The 20,917-nt window shown below is 37.3% G+C and overlaps 1 protein-coding gene across 3 annotated transcripts in view; it reads right to left on the reverse strand.

Annotated features, from left to right (window-relative positions):
* Window positions 1-7,504: 7,504 nt before the first annotated feature.
* CEP170B (centrosomal protein 170B) overlaps window positions 7,505-20,917 on the reverse strand; it is a 107,649-nt gene continuing 94,236 nt past the window's right edge. For all 3 annotated transcript variants that reach the window (XM_074291034.1, XM_074291032.1, XM_074291033.1), the window contains 4 exons: window positions 16,486-16,574; window positions 15,866-15,959; window positions 12,851-12,902; window positions 7,505-11,472 (listed from right to left, as the gene is read on the reverse strand). In XM_074291034.1, the coding sequence (XP_074147135.1) occupies window positions 11,237-11,472; window positions 12,851-12,902; window positions 15,866-15,959; window positions 16,486-16,574 (471 nt within the window). In that variant the 3' untranslated portion in view covers window positions 7,505-11,236. The remainder of the gene's footprint in view (window positions 11,473-12,850; window positions 12,903-15,865; window positions 15,960-16,485; window positions 16,575-20,917) is intronic.

Raw genomic sequence — 20,917 nt, forward strand, 5'->3', positions numbered from 1 at the left:
TGAACTGGGATATCATTATACATGGGAACAACAAGACTATATGATGGTCAATTCTGATGGACGTGGCTCTCTTCAACAATGAGATGATTCAGACCAGTTCTACTTGTTCAGTGATGAAGAGAGCCAATGCCACCCAGAGAGAGAACTGTGGGAAAAGAGTGTGGGAACAGAGTGTGGGAACACAACATAGCATTCTCATTCCTTCTTTTGTTATTTGCTTACATTATGCTTTCTTTCTCAGTTTTTCTTTTCCTTCTTTCTTGATCTGATTTTTCTTGTGCAACAAAATAACTGTATAAATATGTATACATATATTGGATCAAACATGTATTTCAACATATTTAAGATTTATTGAACTATCTGCCAGCTAGGGGAAGATGTGGGGGGAAGGAGGAGGAAATTTGGAACAAAACATTATGCAAGGGTCAACGTTGGAAAAATTATCCATGCATATGCTTTGAAAATAAAAAGCTTTAATAAAAAAAGAAATTCTTTAAAAAGAAAGGAAATGGAATGGAGAGATGTGAGGAATAAAACAACTGGACATGTAGGAGGGTTATGATGGGCCAAACAGGATGTTATATTTGACCCTGGATAATAACCACCAGGATTGAGGGAATAGAGGATGACAAAGTCAGATCTGTTTTCTAGGAAAATTACTTTGTTAGCTAAGTGAAAGGTGCACTAGATTAAGGAGATACTAGGCAAAAAAGCTAGTGAAGGTTTGTACCAATGATGTCACTGTCAGAAGAGAGAAAAGTGGGGTATAGATGTTAAGATAGAACTCAGCATAATGACTATATTTAAATTAAGTATCATAACAAGCTTTTTCCTTTCTCCTTTTAAATCCATATCAAATTAGCTGTCAATTCATTCTCATTCACTTTCTGTCTTGTTACTGTAATTAGGCTCACTCCATTCTCCTAGTTTTGTTTTTATTTACTCTGCATTATTTAATGAATTTATTTATATATTTTCTTGTGATCTCAATTGTCCATTTTTATTATTTTACAATGTTCAATTACATCAATAAACTATAAACTATTTAACCATTCCCATAATGTTGTGGTTCAGCCTTTTCCAGTCACTCTTTGTGACACTATTTGGACAGAGATACTAGAGTGATTTGCTTTCTTCTCCAGGTCATTTTATAGATGAGGAAACTGAGTCAAACAAGATTAAGTTACTTTCCCAAGATCACACAGCTAGTAAATATCTGAGACTAGATTTGAACTCAGGAAGAGGAGTTTTCCTGACTCCAGGCCTGGCACTCTATCTACTTTGTCAGCTATTAGGAAAATATCTTAATAGATTACATATGTAATAATTAAAAAAAAAAAAAAAAAAAGCAAAGACACTTTTCTAGTAAAGGAACTATTGGACCAAGGGCATGAATGTATAAACTTTATTGCATTCTGCTCCATTGCTTTCCAGGTTTTCAATTTTACTAACAAGGAATAAGTGTACCTGTTAGCTTATGATAAACTTGACAACAGGGAATTTTGTTGTTTATAATTATTTTTTGCTATCTTGATTCTAATTTGTATTGCTTTGACTCCTAGTGAGTCTGAATATTAAAGTAATTATTAGTTGTGTTTCCTCTTTTGAAAATAATCTATTCATATCATCAAATTGGCTTCTTGATATTCCTCATATGGCACTTTTCCTCCAAACCTCATGCCTTCCCTAGGCCTGCAGTATACTTCCTCTGTATCTCTGTCCCTAAGAATTCCTACTTCTTTTCAAGTCTCAGTTCAAATATCCATTTCTACATAAGCATCTTCCTGATCACTACCCTCCAAAGACTAGTTCCTTTCCCCCACCTAAATATCTTATCTGACAAAACTATTTTGTTTATCCCCGGAAGGGCAGTGTGTGTGTATGTGTGTGTATTTTCATTCTTGTCTTTATATCCCCAGCACTTAGGACAATGCCTAGCACATAATACATGTGATTTGATCAACAATATGCATTTCTCATCTATTTTGTATTTCCTGTATATATCTTGAGTCACATTTCATTTGAGCCTTGTGTAGGACGTCTTCCATGACAGTGGTGAATGTCTCTGTAGAACAATTTGGAACTATGCCCAAAGGGCTATAAAACTATGCATCCTCTCGATCCAGCAGTCTTACTTCTGGATCTATATCCCAAAGAGATCATAAAAAAGGGAAAAGGGCTTACATTTGCAAATAGGTTTGTAGCAGCATTTTTTTTTTTTTTTTTTTTTTTTTTTTGTAGTGGCAAGGAACTAGGAACAAGGAAATTGAGTAGATGCCCATCAATTGGGAGATTGGCTGAATAAATTATGGTATATGAATGTGATAAAATAATATTATTCTTTATGAAATGATAAGCAGGAGTGAAATGAGTAGGACCAAGAGATTATTATATATTTCAACAATAATACTATATGATGATCAATTCTGATGGACGAGGCCCTCTTCAACAATGAGATGAACCAAATCAGTTCCAATAGAGCAGGTAATGAACTGAACTAGCTACACCCAGCAAAAAAACTCTAGGAGATGATTATGAACCACTACATGGAATTCCCAATCCCTCTGCATTTTTTATTTCCTTCACAGGCTAATTGTACACTATTTCAAAGTCCAATTCTTTTTGTACAGCAAAACAACTGTTTGGACATGTATACATAGATTGTATTTAATTTATACTTTTAATATATTTAACATGTATTGGTCAACCTGCCATCTGTGGGGGGGAAGAGGGGAAAAATTACAACAAAAGGTTTGGCAATTGTTAATGCTGCAAACTTACCCATGCATATATCTGGTAAATAAAACTATAAAAAAAATTAAAAAAAAAAAAAGATGAGCAGGCTGATTTCAGAAAAGTTTGGAAAAACTTATATGAATTGAGTGAAGTGAGCAGAATCAGGAGAAAATTGTACACAGTAACAACAAAATTATGTGATGATCAATTGTGATGGACTTGCTGAGAAGAGCAATGCGGTAATTCAAGATAATTCCAATAAACTTGGAATAGAAAAATGCCATCCACATCCAGAGAGCGTATTATAAAGACTGAATGTGATCAAAGCATATTTTCACCCTTTTTGTTTGCTTGCTTTTTTTCCTCTCATGGTTCTTTTCTCTTTTGGTTTGATTTTTTATTGTAAAACATGACAAATGATACAAAGATTGCACATCTTTATCCTATATCAGATTGCTATCTGTTTTAGGGAGGGGAAAGATAAGGGATGGTGAGAAAAAAATTTGGAACATAAAGTCTTACAAAATGAATGTTGAAAACTATCTTTATATGTATTTGGAAAAATAAACTAATATTGAGGGAAAAAAAGACAGTGTGAATGTCTTTGACAAGCATACTTTTTTATGCCTAGTGTGATATAGTTGATATGCTTGATATGAACAACCAGTTCAAAGAAATCTAAAATTGGAGAAAAAATCAGAATGGTCTAAACCTATCTAGCATTTTGGCTACCAACACTGACCTTTCATTTAGTCACTTCTATTTCAGGCCCTGGGGAGCCAATATATCATTAGACATCAGAAAACCTTACTATTGCTCCAAGAAGGGAGAGGGGCTCCAGAGGGTTTCTACTGCCTGGTGAAAACCAAATGGAGTAGTTGATGAGAAATTAAATTATTTGGGAAAATCTGACCTTTTTATAAAGGGAGATGGTTCTGAGGAGGTTTTGAGCATCAATATCCTGGATGATGAGATTTCAAGTGATATCCTAGGGAAAGGCATAATGTTAGTCTACTAAAATCCTCATGTTTTCCCTTCTATAATTAGTATTTCCACTTCTTTTTTCCTCATCTTCAGGCAGCTGATAGAGTGGGAGAGTAGACAACACCATATCATTTGCATCTGGAAGAGAATTTGGAGATAATCTGACTTAGTTTCTTTATTTTACTGATAGGAAGTGAGGCTCAAAGAATCTAAAATGGCTTAACCAAAGTCATGGAGTTAAATGGCTATAGGTTCAATTTGTAGCTAAAACTATAGATTCTTAGTTGCCTGAAAAGGAAGCAAAGAGAGATTAATAATCATTGTTATTTGTATACAGAACAATTTTTAAAGACTTAAGAATGCTGATGAATACAGTGATCAAAAGCAAAAGTCCCATAGGATCAGTGATAAAGCATGCTACTCACCCTCCTAAAAAAGAGGAGACAAAATATGCAGAGTATAGCTGATTTGGGAATTTGTTTTGACTATGTTTATTCATTATAAGTGCTTTCTTTTTCTTTCTTTTTTTTCCTAGTGGAGGAGAAATCCTTGATAATTTTTTAAAAAATCATCTTAAATGGGTGTGGAACAGTGCACTTAATGACAGATTTCTTTTCATTTGATTAGTTTTGATGGCTCTCTCTCCTCTCTTTTTAAACCAACTTCTTTGTTCTAAGGAAAGTTATCTCTTAGAGGCTAGGGAGGAAGAGAGATACAGAGGGAAATATAGGTGAGGTAAAAGCAAGAGATTGATTAAAAATCCATTTAAAAAGATCATTAAAGATAGTGAGAAAGCTGTAAACTATACCTATGTCTGTTTTAAAATCTTGTTTTTTATGCATTATTAAAAATATGAAATTGCAGAATCTGAATCTAACCTGTACCTAATCAAGAATTTACTCATATATAACAAATATACCTGAAAATAATCACATAGTCTTTGTTTGACACCTTCTCTTAAGAGAAATCCCAATACCTTAGGCAAAGTATTCCACTTTTGAATACTTCTGATAGGAAGTTTATCCATACCTCAAACTTATCTCTTCCTAACTTCTACCCATTGCTCCCAGTTCCAGCCTCTGGGGTCAAGCAGAATAATTCTAATCCCTCTTCTTCATGACAACCCTTTAAATACTTGAAGACAGTGATCATGTCTTCAGCTCTAATTTTCCCCAGGATGAATAGCCCCAGTTCCTTCCACCAATCTTAATATGGCATAGTTTCCAGGCACTTTGCTGTCCTGGCTGGCTTTCTCAGGATGCTTTCCAATCAGTGTTCTGAGCACAACACTGTAAGATATGGTCTAATCAGGCAGAGAAAAGTAAGATTAGTCACAGTGAAGTAATGATTTCTCAGTGTCTATTAACTTTCCTTAGTTCAGTTCTTTCAGGTTTTTTTTTGTTTTTTGTTTTTTGTTTTTTTTAAAGAAAGTCTTTCTGTCACTCTTTACTTTTCCCTTTTCCTCCCTTCTCCCTTTTCTTTGCCTCTGAGTATCTTTCTGCATCTCCCTTCTCTCATTACCCTCTCTCCTTTTCTTTCCTCCTCTTCCCTTCTCGTTTCTCCTCTTCCTCCCCTCCTCCCTTCCTTTTCTCTCTTCCCTGCTTTTTTTCTCTTCTCTCACTCCCCTCCCTTTTTTCCTCTTCTTTTTCTTCTTTCCTTCCCCCTCTTTTCCTTTTTTCCCATCTTTTCTTTTCTCTCTACTCCCTCCTTCCTTCCCTGAACTCTCCCTGCACCCCCCTCATTTTCTTAATGGCAGCCAGGCAATTTGGATTCTGTGACTGAGGCAGTCTGATCAGCTGATAGCAGTGTGTTCCAATCAGAATTTCATTGACCACAGTCTAGTTCAGTTTGGAAGAGACCTTGGAGATCATCTGGCCAACTCCTTTGTCTAACCACATGCCCAGTTTGGGACATCTCAGGTTGTCAGGAAAATTTCCTTTATATTGATCTGAAATATACCTACCTAAGATTTGCATCCAATGCTTCTAGTTCTGTAATATGGTAAAGCAGACTATGTTTAATTGTTACTTCATAGGACAGCAAAACCTTCAAATACTTGAAGACAACTCTTCCCCATCTTTTCATGTGCAGGTTTATCAATTTTTATGTTAGTCCTTGTATGACATGGTCTCTGGTCCTCGCATAATCCTGGTCATACTCTTCTGGATAGAGTGTATTTTTTTTTTTTTTAATTTTTTTTTACCATCCTCCCTAGAATGCATAATTTGCTCATTCTGGGCATTGGACTTATAATTAGTGTGGTCTTGAAGTTACTTTCATCTGCTTATATGGAACTTGCTACTTACTAAATATTTGCAGCAGTAAATGTGTGTGAGCTGGGCTTCTTTCTGACTTTTCATGTCACCATCTTAACCAGAAGTCCCTGGAGGCGTTCTTTTGAAAAGTAAATGTGATAGAGAATCTTGTAAATTTAGAACTTTTATCTTATACCAAAATGCTGAGGAAACCTTAGGATCAGGTCTGGTCATAATCACAATATACAAACTGATATGGATCCCCTCTTTCCCCACAATACTTGTCCACCTGGAATTTTTTCTGCTTCTAACAGAAACTTTGATATATTTAATAATTGACTTCAACACTGACATGATTTGAAACCTTTTTGCAGGGTTCTACTTGGATGTTTCAGAATAATCGTTCGGCCCCTCAGAGAAATGCTGAGAATGTTCTTTGTTCTCCTTGTGTAGATGGCAAAGAGAGAATTGTAGCCTTTAAAAAATCAGAAAAACTAAACATACAATAAAGGCTGTGTTGGCCAATCAATGGACTCAGATCCACTGAAAGTGCAAGACTTTCTCCTGCTATCATGTTCCTAGGATCCTGTTCAATAACTTTCATCTTTTTTCCCTTTGCCAAATGATGTCACTATTTCAAGATCAAGTTCAGACACAACTATTCTACAAACCCCAAATTTAGGAAAGCTCCAAAGTTCAGTGTCATAAGAAAACTTGACCTTGATTTCTAGACTTATGTAGAGTGGACTAGGCTATAACTTTTCACACTTTTGATTGTAGAATACTACTTCTGGGAAGTGTTGTCCGAGTCCCACTTCATACTAATACAATAATAGTATCCTAGTATAATAATAATTATCCAATAATAACCAAAATTCAACCCTTACCCTACTCCCCCCAAGACTTCACAGAATACTTTGCAACTCAAGCATTTAAATATACCTAGGGATATATGATTTCATTTCACTTTACTTGTGGCTTCATTCCTATAGGAAGAGCTTCCCCTGGGGCACTTGGAAATTGAATGCTGTTCAGGGACCCTCAGCTAGAATGGGTGAGACTTGAACCAATATTGTCACAACTTCCCTGCCATCCCTCTCTCTATGACTAAACACTGCCTCTCCACAAATATTATTTTATGTACATTTTGATTTTCGTTATCTGTGTAGTTCTTTTATCTCAGCCTTATGAAGTTAAAGCAACCTGAATTCACAAGCAACCTCAACTCACAGCTTTCTAGGAATCCTCCCACTAATATTTCCACCAAGCAGTTATATAAGAACTGCCTTATAAGGTAATTACTACTTGGGAAAGCAGTTCATCTTCCCTTGGGTTACAACTCCCTATTAGGCTATATGAGGACAGAAGGTATCCCCTCATTTAAATGCTGAGTCTCTTCCATCACTTACAAATGTCCATATTTATTGAACTGAGTTTGGCAAACCCCTTCAAGGACTCATACCCAGGCTGGCCTTCAGTTCCTGCTTGGAGATACAACCCTTTAACAAAGCAAGGAGGCGACACATAGCTATGTGACAAAAGAATGATTTATTTGAACAATCTATGATAAAATTATATAAAATAACCCATTTTCTTAAAGACATCTACAGTATCACCTGGGAATCAAATGTACAGATACTGCCTCCAATCCAGACAAAATAAATTACCACTCAGTGGGAAAGGGGAACAAACCAAACTGGAAAGAAAGGTGTGAACTTGTGAATTCCTCCCCTCCAAAAAAAAAAAAAAAAAAAAAATTGTACAACTATCATGGAGGAGGAGTGGGGTGGAAAACCAGAGAATCAATCAGTGGCAGAGCAAGTCAATGAGTGAGGAGAGATGGACATTGATCATTTATAAGGTACACGGACACACTCATGCATATGGCTGGCCCAAGACAGAGGGTATAGCCATCTCTCTCATTATATATACACCCAATGGCTGGGTCAGCAATGAGGAAGCACCAGGCAGCAGAGAGCGTGACTCCTCCCTCCCACAGGCATGCTTCAGTCTAGCCAGTCCTGGAGGGGACCACAGAGGAATATGAGTTAGGCAAGCATACTCCAGGAATGCTGCCAAGGATGAATTAGGAAGCAGAGAAAGGAACCATGAGAAGCCATACACTTATCTGTCTACACTTTCTTCTGTTTTTAGCCTTTAAAAAAAAAAAAAAACTTAAAAACAGAGCTCTTAAACAGCTGCATGTAAACATAGACACACTCCTGAGCTGGCCACAAGTCCAAGAGCCTTCCAATCAACCATCAGACTCACATCCTGCCAGGCCACTTGGACCTTCTCAGAGTATTTGCACCATTAAGAGGACTTTGTCCTCAAGCACTCATCAATACAGCTAACCTTCCTAAACTAGAATAACGAAGGAGAGGGAGAAAGGGGCCATCTAACACCATCCGGCCAAGACTCTGTTGGCAAACTCTGCTCTCCTCTGAGGCCTGACCTTCAGGATGCCTGGTGAATGTAGGAGGGGGAACCCATACCCAAGAGTCCAGGGTCTTGGTCTTACCTGGGTCTGGACGGGGGCAAGAAAGCCAAGAAAGGATATGAGTCTGAGCTAGCTCTTTGGCTTATTGGGTTGGGAAACTGAAGGAGAGAAGGTATGTAACAGACTCAGTTAAGTTAGCATGTGCCCTTTTGGCAAAGAATCCAGAAACAATCTGGAAAAATGACAGAAATATTCATGCTGTAAAAATGTCTCCAAACCCCAATCCAAGTTTTTGGGTTCAGATTTAAATGACCCATTCCACATTTATAGAGATTTCCCAAGCACTCCCATGTATGCAGTTCATTCTCCTACTAGGACAGCTGTGAGGGTGAATGGAGGGGAAGGAGTCATTCTTCCATACTAATAGGTGCAGAGTCCAATCCAAGCCCAAAGAACTGAAGCAATCTGCCTAAGATCATAGAATAAGATGGTGGTATACAATCTGCCCTCCCATCCTCTCAGCTAGAACTTCCATGCCATCATGGTTTTAGCAGCCAGTCAGTGGAGACAGTATATAATTCCTGAAAATTCAGAAAGCAGCAGAGGATGGGGCAGGACAGGGCTCACAATGAAGAACACTCTGTGTCCCTCTGGGGGGGATTGGAAGAAAGCTATTTGAGGATGGGCCTGGGCAAGGGGAGAAGAGACAAAAACAATAATAATAAAAAAGACTACCTTTTCCATTTCATCCTCTCCTGACTACAGTCTGAGAGGTTCCTCAACCCCAGAGATGGAGAGTCCTGACTCTGACCTTGGCTGACCATAATGCTACTTGGTAGTGGCCTGGCTTGGCCAGTGTTGATATTTCCCCAGTGGCAGTCAGAGACTCTAGAGGCAAGTCTGAGGCCAGGAAATAAGTGGAGCAGGCAGCTTTGTTTTCCCTAGGGTACAGGAGACTATAGGGATAAGCTACAGCTCTGGCCTCAAAAATCAGGGAATGATACTCCCATTGAAGCTTCAACTTGGGAAAGTAGCTCACTTTGGCTTCCAGTGGAGACTTTTCTTCCCAGGCCAAACAAGACAATCAATCTGCCTGCCAGCATTCTCACTGAGGGCAGAGTAACCAAGCAGAACCAGCACTGAAGAGACTGGAGAGAAGTGAACTCGGAGAAACCAGCTGTGTGTGTCTACAAGTACACATTTGTATGTGCACATGCACACGTGTGCAGTAAACTTTTGTGCATGCTGTATATGTGCATGTTGTATATAAGTGCATGTGCCCTTGTGAGTACATATGCATGTCTGGGTGTGCACATGACTGTATTCTGTACAAGTAGCTATTTATCACCTTGCTTGCTCATCTTAGAGTTGCCAGGAAGCCTCTCTAAGGAGTGTGCAGAGCAAGGGGTACTAGGTCTCTCCTGAATGTCTGGCAATGTAGCAGGGTGAATGGCTACAAGTCTCCTGATCTGTTAGTGCTGGAACTGACCAGTCTCCGGTACCACAGGGGAGGTATCAATCCTGTTTGACCAGCATGGGCACTGTAGAGGAGAATGATGTTTAGCCTTGCTTAGCCTGGTCTCCCTTACCAGGATAGGATTGTTAGGGGGAGACTGGGTGGGGGCGGTATATGGCCCTGTACCCATTTTTAGTGGCCAAACAATGCAGGATATCACATGTGTCCGTGTATATACATCTCCTAGGAGGCTGAGCTCTATGACCACCCCCCACTTCACAAATCTCTCCTGTCATTGACCAGCTCCCACACTTACTGACAGCATTCCACCTCCATTCTGGGTGATTCCCTAATGGTCCCCCATATGAGTCTTTCCCACAGAGCAAACTCCTTGGCCTGGGCGTCTATCTCCTGTTTCCCTTCAGACTGTAAGTTTCTTGAGTGAAAGGAGTCTCCTTTTACTGTCTTTCCCTTGTCAGCATAAGCAAAGGGCATGGCACACTGAGTAGGAATTCACTGAATAGCTGCTGACTGACCAATTGTGCTGGTATCCTTTAAGTTACTGTAAAGGCTAGATCCAGGAGGGCTCATTCCTGGGGTAATCTGTCAGAAGCCTGTGGGAAGAGCACCTGTTTCCTGAAAAACCACATGCAGATGGCTCTCTAGCCCCTAAGGGACACTGGTTTCCTAAGAGCAAACTTTCCCCCTTCTTTGTAAAAGCTAAAGAATGAATACCTGTGGATAAGACAAGACTCAAATCAGGCTAAAAGGACAATTATTTGGCCAGAGAGTGATCTTAGGCTTAGCTAATTCCAAGGTCAGTCCAAAGACAGGTCTAAGAGCCTTACAGCCACCTAGGCTTATCTGGTATCTGCTTTGAGAAGAAGCTCAGAGCCTGGTGCTAAATGCCAAGATATTGGGTATGTCCATCAAGAGACTGGGATACCCATCCCCAGCCACTGGATCTGATCCACACTGATCCACAAATTCATGACCCATTCCATGCAGACCCAACATTAGAGGGTGTCCATGGCCCTGGGAAGGGATGAACACATCATCAAGACCAAGACCTTAGAGCCATGGATGATGAGTGAAAGAGAGGGGTGTGATTACTAGACTAGGGCAGGGCAGAGGAGCCCAGAAGAGGTGCACAGCTGGGCAATAGTTTTGGCACATGTGGGATATCTGATGTGGCTAGTTGTCTAACAACTGCCTTAAGCCCAGTAGGCTCAATTTCTTTGTACAAAGTGCCAGTGACTGACACGACAGCCCACAACCACACATATACACATACACACACAACACTACCACACCACTGGAATCACAGGTGGCCAGTGGCCAGCAGCAATGATGCAGGACACAGCTTCATATCACAAACTTCTCTGCCTCGGGAAGGAAGGTGGCGTCCTGGAGTCGGGCTGAGCTGCAGGTGGAGTTCTGGGTGTGGTTTTTCATGGATGGTGTCAGGGGGTTCACCCCTTCCTCAGTAGGAGGGGTTGGGCTGAGAGCAGTCCTGGCCTTACTGGTTGGCCTTAGTGTTGACAGCCTGTTGCCAGTCATGATGTCCAAGTTCCCAGTGGGGTCAATGATTGCATTGATAACTGAAAGGGGAACCAGAAAATAGGGGATATTAAATGCAGACAGAAATGGTGAACTCATAAATCACAAGAGAGAGTGGATCTTCTGCTCACCTCATCCTAAAAGGGCATCTCCTTGAGCCTCCCATTTCCAGCCCTAGCCCTCCCTACCTGAGAAGGCAAAATTCTGAATTCCATTAGCATGCAAGTAGGAACTATTTCTTACTTGGCTTTGTGTTCCTAATGCCTAGAATCATATTAGTGCTCAGTAAATAGTGTTGATTAATTGTTTAAATGCCAAGGTTACCAATCCAATATTTAAGAAATAGGATATCATATTGTTACCTAATCTAAACCTTCTAGGTTCTACACATCAGACCTTCTAGAACCCTAACCCAGAGTATACTGATCTTTGTTATCTTTGAATTCCTCCAGCCCTCTGTAAAACTCTCACTGAATACTTACCATCTATTGGTTAATTAGTTACTTCCCAAGTATGAGTCCCATCTTTTCCCATCTTCTTAAAAGAATAGAGATCTTAGCCTACTGCTACTATGTTTCCCCCAAACTTGGCAAGACTTGGATATCTTTCCCTTCCTGTCTTCCTCATAGCAGAGGTAAGCACTAGGGATAGGTTAAAACCTGGGACTTAAAGGAATATTTATGTAATTAAATTGAAGAGTTTAAAAATTGCAAAATTTGAGACTTTCAAAGGATTTTAGCAGTCATCCAGCCCAACTTACAACCAAAAGAAATCCTTGCTATATAATCAATCCAGTAAGTGGTCATCTAGCTTCTGCCTTAAGACCTCCAATGATGGTGAGTCCATTACCTCTCAAAGGCAGCCCATTCTACTTTCGGATGGCTCTAATTTTCAGAAAGCATTTCCTGATTTCAAGCCTCAGTTGCTTATTTGCAGCTTCTAGTCAATGCTACTGAGATGATCCAGAAAAAATTCTACAGCCTCTTCCAAATAACAGGAAGATGAGAAGACCATCATCTTGTTTCTCCTAAGTCTTCTCTTCTACATACTCTCATTTCCTTCAACTTATCCTCATATAGTGTGGACTCAAGACTCTTCACATCCTCACTGTCTTATTCTGAACCCTCTCACTACCCTTTTTCAATTCCCAATACAGAACTAAATGCAATACTGCAGAGTTTTTTGGTGGGCTAGGCAAGGCAAGGTCCAATAGGACTATCACCTCCCTATTTTTTAAAGCAACGATTCTCTTAATAAACCCTCTTTTTATATAAACCCTAGGAACAATACTGATGTTGCTGGTAGATGCAATTTTCAGAGTATTAAAAAATTTGTAACCACAAATCCTTTTTCATATTAGGCTAGGCAGAGTTCCCAACCCTCGATATCTGCATGAGCAGAATGTCTGAAGTCACTAACCTTCTAACTGTTTCTGGACTCTCCTTAATTCTTTCAGAATGGAGCTGATCTCCTAAGAAAGAGAAAGACAGAGTTAGGAATATTAAAGCCTGAAAAACTCTCAAAGATCTAGTACAATTCATCCACTTTATTTTATTTTTTAAAGTTTTTTAAATACAATTTTATTTCAGCTCTAAATTCTCTCTTTACTTCCATCCATGGGGAAAGCAAGAAAAGCAAAACCCATTACAATATGTAAAGTCACACCAAACAAATTCCTACATTAACCAAATACAACGTGTATATATACATATATGTAAAAAGAAAGAAAAAAAGATTGTTTCAATTTGCTCTCTGAGTCCATCAGTTCTCTATTTGGAGGTGGATAGTGTACACACACACACATATATTCAGATTGTGGTTGGTCATCGTGTTGATCAGAGTTACTAAGTATTTCAAATTTTATTATCTCAGCAATAATCATTATTACAAATTGTTCTATTGGTTCTGCTAATTTTGGAAAAAATTAATATATATCTTCTCAGGTTTTTCTGAAACCATCCCCTTTTTCTTACATTTCTTATAATACAATAACATTCCATCACTTTAATATACCATAATTTGTTTGCTCATTATCTAGTTGATAGGCATCTTCTAAGTTTCTAATTCTTTGCCTCCAGAGAAAGAGATGCTATAAATGATCTTTGTATATGTGAATCTTTTTCTTGTCTTTGACCTCTTTAGAGGAACAGACAATAATAGCGTTATTATTGGGTCAAAGGGTATGAAAAGTTTAATACTTTTTCAGGGTATAGTTTCAAATTGCTTTCTAGAATGCATTATTTCATAGGTCTAACAAGTGTCTAGTTATTTTCCCATAGTCCCTGTAACATCTCTCACTTTCCTTTTTTATCATCTTAGTGAAACTGATGGGCATGAGGTGGTAACTCAGAGTTGTTTTACTTTATGTTTCTCTAATTAGTGATTTAGAGAATGTTTATATGACTATTAATAGCTTGGATTTCTTCCTCTGTAAACTGGATATTCATATCTCTTGAACATTTATCAACTGGGGAATGATTCTTACTAATGTAAATTTAACTCAGTTCCCTATACCTTAGAAATGAGACCTTTATCACAAAAACTTGCTGGGAAAGAAGAATTTTTCTCCCCACAGTTTCCTGCTTCTTTTCTAATTTTAGCTGCATTGGATTTGTTTATATAAAAAGTTAATTTCATAATCAAAATTTTTCATTGTATCTCCTGTGAATGTTTCTATCTCTTGTTTGGATATGAATTCTTCTATCCTTAGAGTAATTTCTTCTATGCTCCCCTTTTACTTATGATATCACTTTTACCTCATCTTTGAGCTTAAATTGGTATACAATATGAGATGTTAATCTGTGCCTTGTTTCCACCAGACTACTTTCTACTTTTATCCAATTTTTCAAACACTTTCTATAGCATTGGAATTGTTGGTGAATATTTGGTGGAATTATTTATAAATCTGTCTGGTCCTGGGACTTTTTTCTTTGGTAGTTAATTTATAGCTCGTTCCATTTTTTTTTTCTAAGACAGGGTTATTTAAATAATCTTTTTCCTATTCTATTAAACTGGGGAATTTTAGTATGTTAGCTCATTGTTATCTTTCATAAAATAATACTAATTGTTTCTATAATTTATTCTTTCACACTGTGCATTCTTTAGAATTGTTATTCAGTTTCCGATTAATTTTTTTTTAACATGTTTCAAAGGCCTTTCATTGAATGTAATTTTTATTGCATTACGATCAGTAAAAGATACATTTAATATTTCTGCATTTTTATGTCTATTTGTAAGATATTTATTTGATCTAATACAAAGTCAGTTTTTGGAAGGTGACACGTACACAGACATATAGGTGAGACAAAGATATTTCTTCCTATACCTATTCAATAGTCTATTTTTGTCTTTGTTTTGTCTGAGATCATGATTACTACCCTTGTCTTTTCATTTCAGCTGAAGCATAACAGATTCTGCTTTAGCCTCTTATTTTAACTCTGTATTTTTCTGCTTCAAGTGCATTTCTTATTTAATATATATATATATATATATATATACATATATATATATATGTATGTATAAATAATTTGATTTTGGCTTTTAATCCAGACTGCTATTCTTTTTCATTTTGTGGGTGAATTTATCTCATTCACATTCACAAGTCTGATGGCTAATGATGTATTTCCTTTAACCCTATTCTCTTACACTTATCTTTCTCTTTTGCTTTTTATGCTTCCTCTTTAAGAGTCTGTTTTGCTTCTAATGACTTCCTTATTCTATCCTTTCCCTTCTTATTTCCTGCCTAGGATACCTTACTCATTTGTGTACTCATTTATGTGTACATGTATTCTTTTCCTTAACTACTTCAAATGACAATGAGGTTTAGGTGTTGTCAGCTCCTTCCTACCCCCACCCCTCACAAATACACTCCCCTTCACATACACGAGTCTCCTCCTTGTTATATAAAAACTCCTTTGTTCACAAAAAAATATATCATTTATAGGACATAATTTTCCCCATTGTTTTTCTCCCTTCTTCTTCATTCCAATGTACCCCCCCCTTCCATTCTTCTATTGAGATCATTAAAACACAGCAGAATTACACCTAGGCCCTCTATTTAATTAGCCCCCCCTTCCCCTCCTCCCCCGTGACCTTAATACTGATAAAGTTCTGATAGGTCATGTATCATCTCCCCAAAATAAGAATATAAACTTTGTTTAGTCCCCTATTATGAGTCTCACTCATGTTTACCTTTTTATGCCTATTTTTATTCCTATATTTATATGTCAGATTTGCATTTCAGTTTTGGTCTTTTCATGAGGATGTCTTGGAAGTACTTTAATAGTTTAAGGAACCATTTTCCCTGTGTAGGAGTATATTGTTTTTCTTATTTTATTTTAAGAAACCCCCTTTGTCCCCTTTGATTGTCCCCTTTCCTTTTGTTATTGGAGGCCCCAGGCCAAAGCCAGGCTACAAACCTTACTGTTCACTCACCTTATTGGATGTCTTCAGGATGGGCACTTCATTTTCTGAGTTGATCTTAGCCTCCATGTCTTCCCAAGTCCTCTCTGTGTTTTGGAAGAGAATCCTGTGGACACATTGCTGCTTAGCTCTAAGAAAAGGCAAAGGCTGGTCTAAAACCCACATTGTAATTCTCCCCCCTTTGCTTTTTTTGGTATGTAAATATATTATTTATTGGTAAATATATTATTTATATTAACACATCATGAAATTATTTTAAAATAAATATTTAAAATTTTATGTTTTAATTTCTAATACTGTAAATATTAATAAAATCTGAATAAACCAAAAGCTTCTTGGGGATCTCAAAAACTTTTAAGAAAATAAAATGGTCCTGGAATCAAAAAGTTTGATCTCCAAGGGCCACCCATAATCCCAAAGCACAGCCCTGAGGGTTTCCTATCATAAGGAAAGTAGACTGAGCTTCCTGACACAAAGAAAAGCCCTTACTCTGCTGGATAAGAAACTCAATCAACTGGAACACTGCCCCCCACCCTGACCTCCAGATGCCTTCCTTTAGTCTGCCACTACCCCCATCCAGAGATAAATCGAGAACAGACCCTCCCCCAGTGGGTATACAGCATAAAACTCACTTCATTTTCTCTGCAAGGTTTTCTGTGTTCTCCCGGATTGTGTGTGATAGCTGGGAAACAGGATTCAACATCAGGTTATCAAAGATCACCTGCAAGGAAGTTAGCACGAGCATGGTCAATATGGAAAAGAAGTAGTGAACTTCTAGCCTAGACTGTCCCCCAGTGTACTTCAAGAGACATTTATTTAAGTATTTACTATAGAGAGGGCTCTGTGCCGGGATACTATCAAGGTGAAGCTTGTCAAAGACTTGCCCTCACAGAGTTTACCAGGTAATAAGAGGGATATGATGTACATTTGTCTTTGCTTTCTCCCATATGGTCCAGCACCTAACACAATGCTCTGTATTCATAAGACACTTAATGTTTGCTAATGCTAACAATAACTAGAATTTACATAGTGCCTTAAGTTACATATATTATCTCATTTGCTTCTCACAAAAATCTTCTATTATTTTATTATGCCCATTTTATACATGAGAGAATTGAAACTAAGAAAGGTTAAATAATTTGCCCAAAGCCATAAAACTAGTAAATGACCAAAGTAAGATTCAAAGTCAGGTCTTCCTGACTCCAAATGTAGCATTGCATCCACAAATCCTTCCTGTCCTTGGCCCACTTCCCTCCCTCCCCAAACTAAAGGGCTGCTGCCATATTGAGACTCAGTCAACAAATATATAAAGTATTAATTAACTATTAATATTAAGTAACTACTGTGTACAATAAGCCCATATTCCTAAATTTAAAAGAAGGTACATTTTTTGGTTTGGGAGACAAAAACTAAGTTCTAAAACCCTAATTTTCTAGTTCCTCAATTTACTTATTTCCTCCACCCTATCGAACATCAGCATGGTCATATCCTTGACCTTGCCATCACCTACAACTGCTCTACTTCCATAAACTGAAAATCCTCCATTTCCTCCTACCCTCTGATGATTCTATCTTTTTTTTTTAATCTAATCCCCTATGTTATTCTTTGACTTAACTGTGCCTTACATTCTCTCTACCCCTCAATTCTTTCCCAAGCCATCACCTTTACATTGGCTTCCTTATCCTACCCCATCCTGACCGCTTGGTGAACCAATTCAACTATATACTATTTTCTACTCTGATCTTGTCCTACCAAACCACAGCCTCTAATTATACCTACCAACTGCTGCTTTTGCTTGTTGCCATACTACTAAACAAAGATGAGGAAGTAGAGAAATCATGAAACTATGTTTATGGGATCTACTAAATTTTATGTTACTCTCAATTGCTCCCTCATTATAACACCTCTCTAATCAATTTATTGCCCCACTCAACCACAGCAGTTTTTCTTTCTTTTTTTTTTCTTTTTTAGCATTAATCAATTTTTTTCTCAATACTATTTTATTTTTCCAATTACATACATGTAAAGATAGTTTTCAGGATTCATTTTTGTGAAATTTTGAGTTCCTTATCTCCCCCCCCCTTAAGATAGCAAGCAATATCATATAGTTTATATATGTATAATCATTTTAAACATATTTTCATATTTATCACATCATAAAAGAAAATCAGAAAAAAGGGGGAAAAAGAGAAAGAAAAAGCACACATCAAAAAGCGAAAATTGTATATTTTGATCAACATTCAGTCTCTATATTTCTTTCTCTGAATGCAGATGGCATTTTGTACTCCAAGTCTGTTGGAATTGTCTTGGAACACTGTATTGCTGAGAAGTTATATTTATCCTAATTGATCATCATATAATCTTGCTGTTACTATGTACAATATTCTCCTGGTTCTTCTCATTTAATTCAGTATTAGCTCATGTAAGTAAGTGTTTCCAAGTTTTTCTGAAATCAGCCTGCTCATGATTTCTTATAGAACAATAATATTCCACTACATTCATATAACATAATTTATTCAGCTATTCCCTAACTGACTGGCAATTTCCAGTTCTGTACTACTACAAAAAGGGCTGCTACAAACATTTTTGCATACATGGGTCCTTTCTCTTTTTTTTAATGATCTCTTTGGGCATTATCCCCACTTTTAATAATTATTCATTTCTAGCTCATTATCTTTCTTCCCAAACCCTCCTCTCTTCCTAACTTCCACTTTATTGTCTTAAGTACCACCATCCTTCCAGGCTTGTAATGTAGGAGTTATCCTTGACTCCTCACTACCTCTCATCCCTCTATATTCAATCAATTGCCAAGTCCTATTCATTCTACTTTTCCAAAATCTCCCCTACTTGCCCCTTTCTTTTCTCTAAGACTGCTATGACTAACTCATCTCTTCACATTTGGACTACTGCAATAACCTTTTTGATCTTCTTGCCTCAAGTGCATCTTACAATCAGTTATCAAAGTGATCTTCCTAAAGCACAGATATGACCCTTCACTCCCCCCCCCCCCATTCAATTAACTGCAGTAGTTCCCTATCACCTTAAAAATCAAATATAAAATCATTTGTTTGGCTTTTAAAGTCCCTCATAAACTGTCCCCTTCTACTTTTCCAGCCTTCTTACACTTTATTCCCTTCCATCTCCATATTCTATGATCCAGTGACACTGGTTGCCTTACTGTTCCTGTACATGATACTTTTCCTCCCAATGCTGCATTTTCACTGTCTCCCCCTACCTGCAATTTCTGGAATGGAATGTTCTCCTCCTAATCTCTACCTCTCTCACCTTCCTTTAAATCTCAATTCAAATCCCATATTCTGCAAAAATCATTCCTTGTTCAAACTTAATATTTAACCCTTAATACTAACTTTCCCTCTGAGATTATGTCCAAATTTTCTTGTTTATATTTTGTTTGAACATAGCTGTTTGTATATTATTTTCCCAATTAGATTGTGACCTCCATAAAGACAAAGATTATTTTTGCCTTTCTTTGTAGGCACAATACAAGTTAGTATAGTTCCTGGCATAGAATATGGGATTAATAAATGTTTATTGATTTTTTTTTATTTCCAGAAAGAGCTAAATTACTCAGTAGATTCTTGCCTGAAGGCAAGAAGACCCGAGTTCAAATCCTGCCTCATACACTTATTAGCTGTGTGAAACTGGATAAGTCACCGAACTTCAGTTCTGCTTCAGTTTCCTCAATTATAAAATGAAGCTAACAACTGCACCTTCCCCCTAGGATTCTTGTGAGAATCAAATGATTGGCCTAATGGTAAAAGAGGCACAAAAATTCACTTATGAAAATAACTACTTGAAAAATATTACTGGAAAAAGCAGAACTGGATCTAATGAAAAGAGAAGTACAAAAGCTCACTGAAGAAAAGAATACCTCAAAAATCAAAATTGGGCAAGTGGAAGCTAATGACTCCATGAACCGTCAAGAAACAAGAAAACAAAGTCAAAAGAATGAAAAAGAAAAGAAAAGAAAAGAAAATGTGAATTATCTCATTGGAAAAACAACCAACCAGGAACATAGATTGAGAAAAGCTAATTTAGGAATTATTTTATTACCAGAAAGCTATAAAAAAAAAAAGTTAGACATCACATGTTAAGAAAATTATTAAGGAAAACTACTTCAGTGTCCTAGAATCAGAGGGTAAAGTAGAAATTAAAAGAATCTACTGATCATCACCTGACTAGAGATCTCAAAATGAAAACTTTCAAGAATATCATAGTACAATTCCAAAGTCCTCAGGTCAAAGAGAAAATGTTTCAAGCAGCCAAAAAGAAACTGTTCAAACACTGTGGAGCCCCAGTAAAGATTACATAAGATTTAGTGGCTAAAACATTAAAGGAACAGAGGGCTTGGAATTTGATATTCTGGTAGGCAAAAGAGCTGGAATCACAATCAAGAATCATTTATCTTACAAAACTAAAAAAAGGATAAGCAAGAAAGAGGGATTCCCTGGGAGAAGAGGAAAAGCAGAGTAAAAATGGGAAAAATTATCTCACATAAAAGAGGTATGCAAGGATGAGCTTTTCCAGTTGAATGGGGAGTGAGGGTGGACAGCACCTGAACCTTACATTTAAATTGGTTCAAAGAGGGGAAAAAATACATACACACTCAAATGATAATAGAACTATATCTTACCCAAGATGGAAGTAGAAGAAGGAGAGAATAAAAGAAAAAGGAGGGATGGGGATAATAAAAGGGAGGGTAGGTAAAAGAAGGCAGTGGTCAGAAACAAAAGAGACTTTATTGGATAAAAAAGAGACTTTACAGAATAAAAAGACAGAGAAAACAAAGAAAAGAAAATAAGATGGAAGTAATTTGCAGTTAATAACTGTGAATATGAATGGGATAAATTCACCCACAAAATGGAAGCAGATAGAATGGACTAGAAAATGGAATCCAACAATATGTTGTTTACAAGAAACAACTTGAAACTTGAGATACACACAAAATGTTTAAAAAAGGGGAGGAGGTGGTTTAGAGCAGAATTTATTGTGCTTCAGCTAAAGTTAAGAAAAAAAAACAGGGGCAGTAATCATGATTTAAGA

The sequence above is a fragment of the Sminthopsis crassicaudata genome, chromosome 2, assembly GCF_048593235.1.
Source record: "Sminthopsis crassicaudata isolate SCR6 chromosome 2, ASM4859323v1, whole genome shotgun sequence".
Classification (NCBI taxonomy): domain Eukaryota; kingdom Metazoa; phylum Chordata; class Mammalia; order Dasyuromorphia; family Dasyuridae; genus Sminthopsis; species Sminthopsis crassicaudata.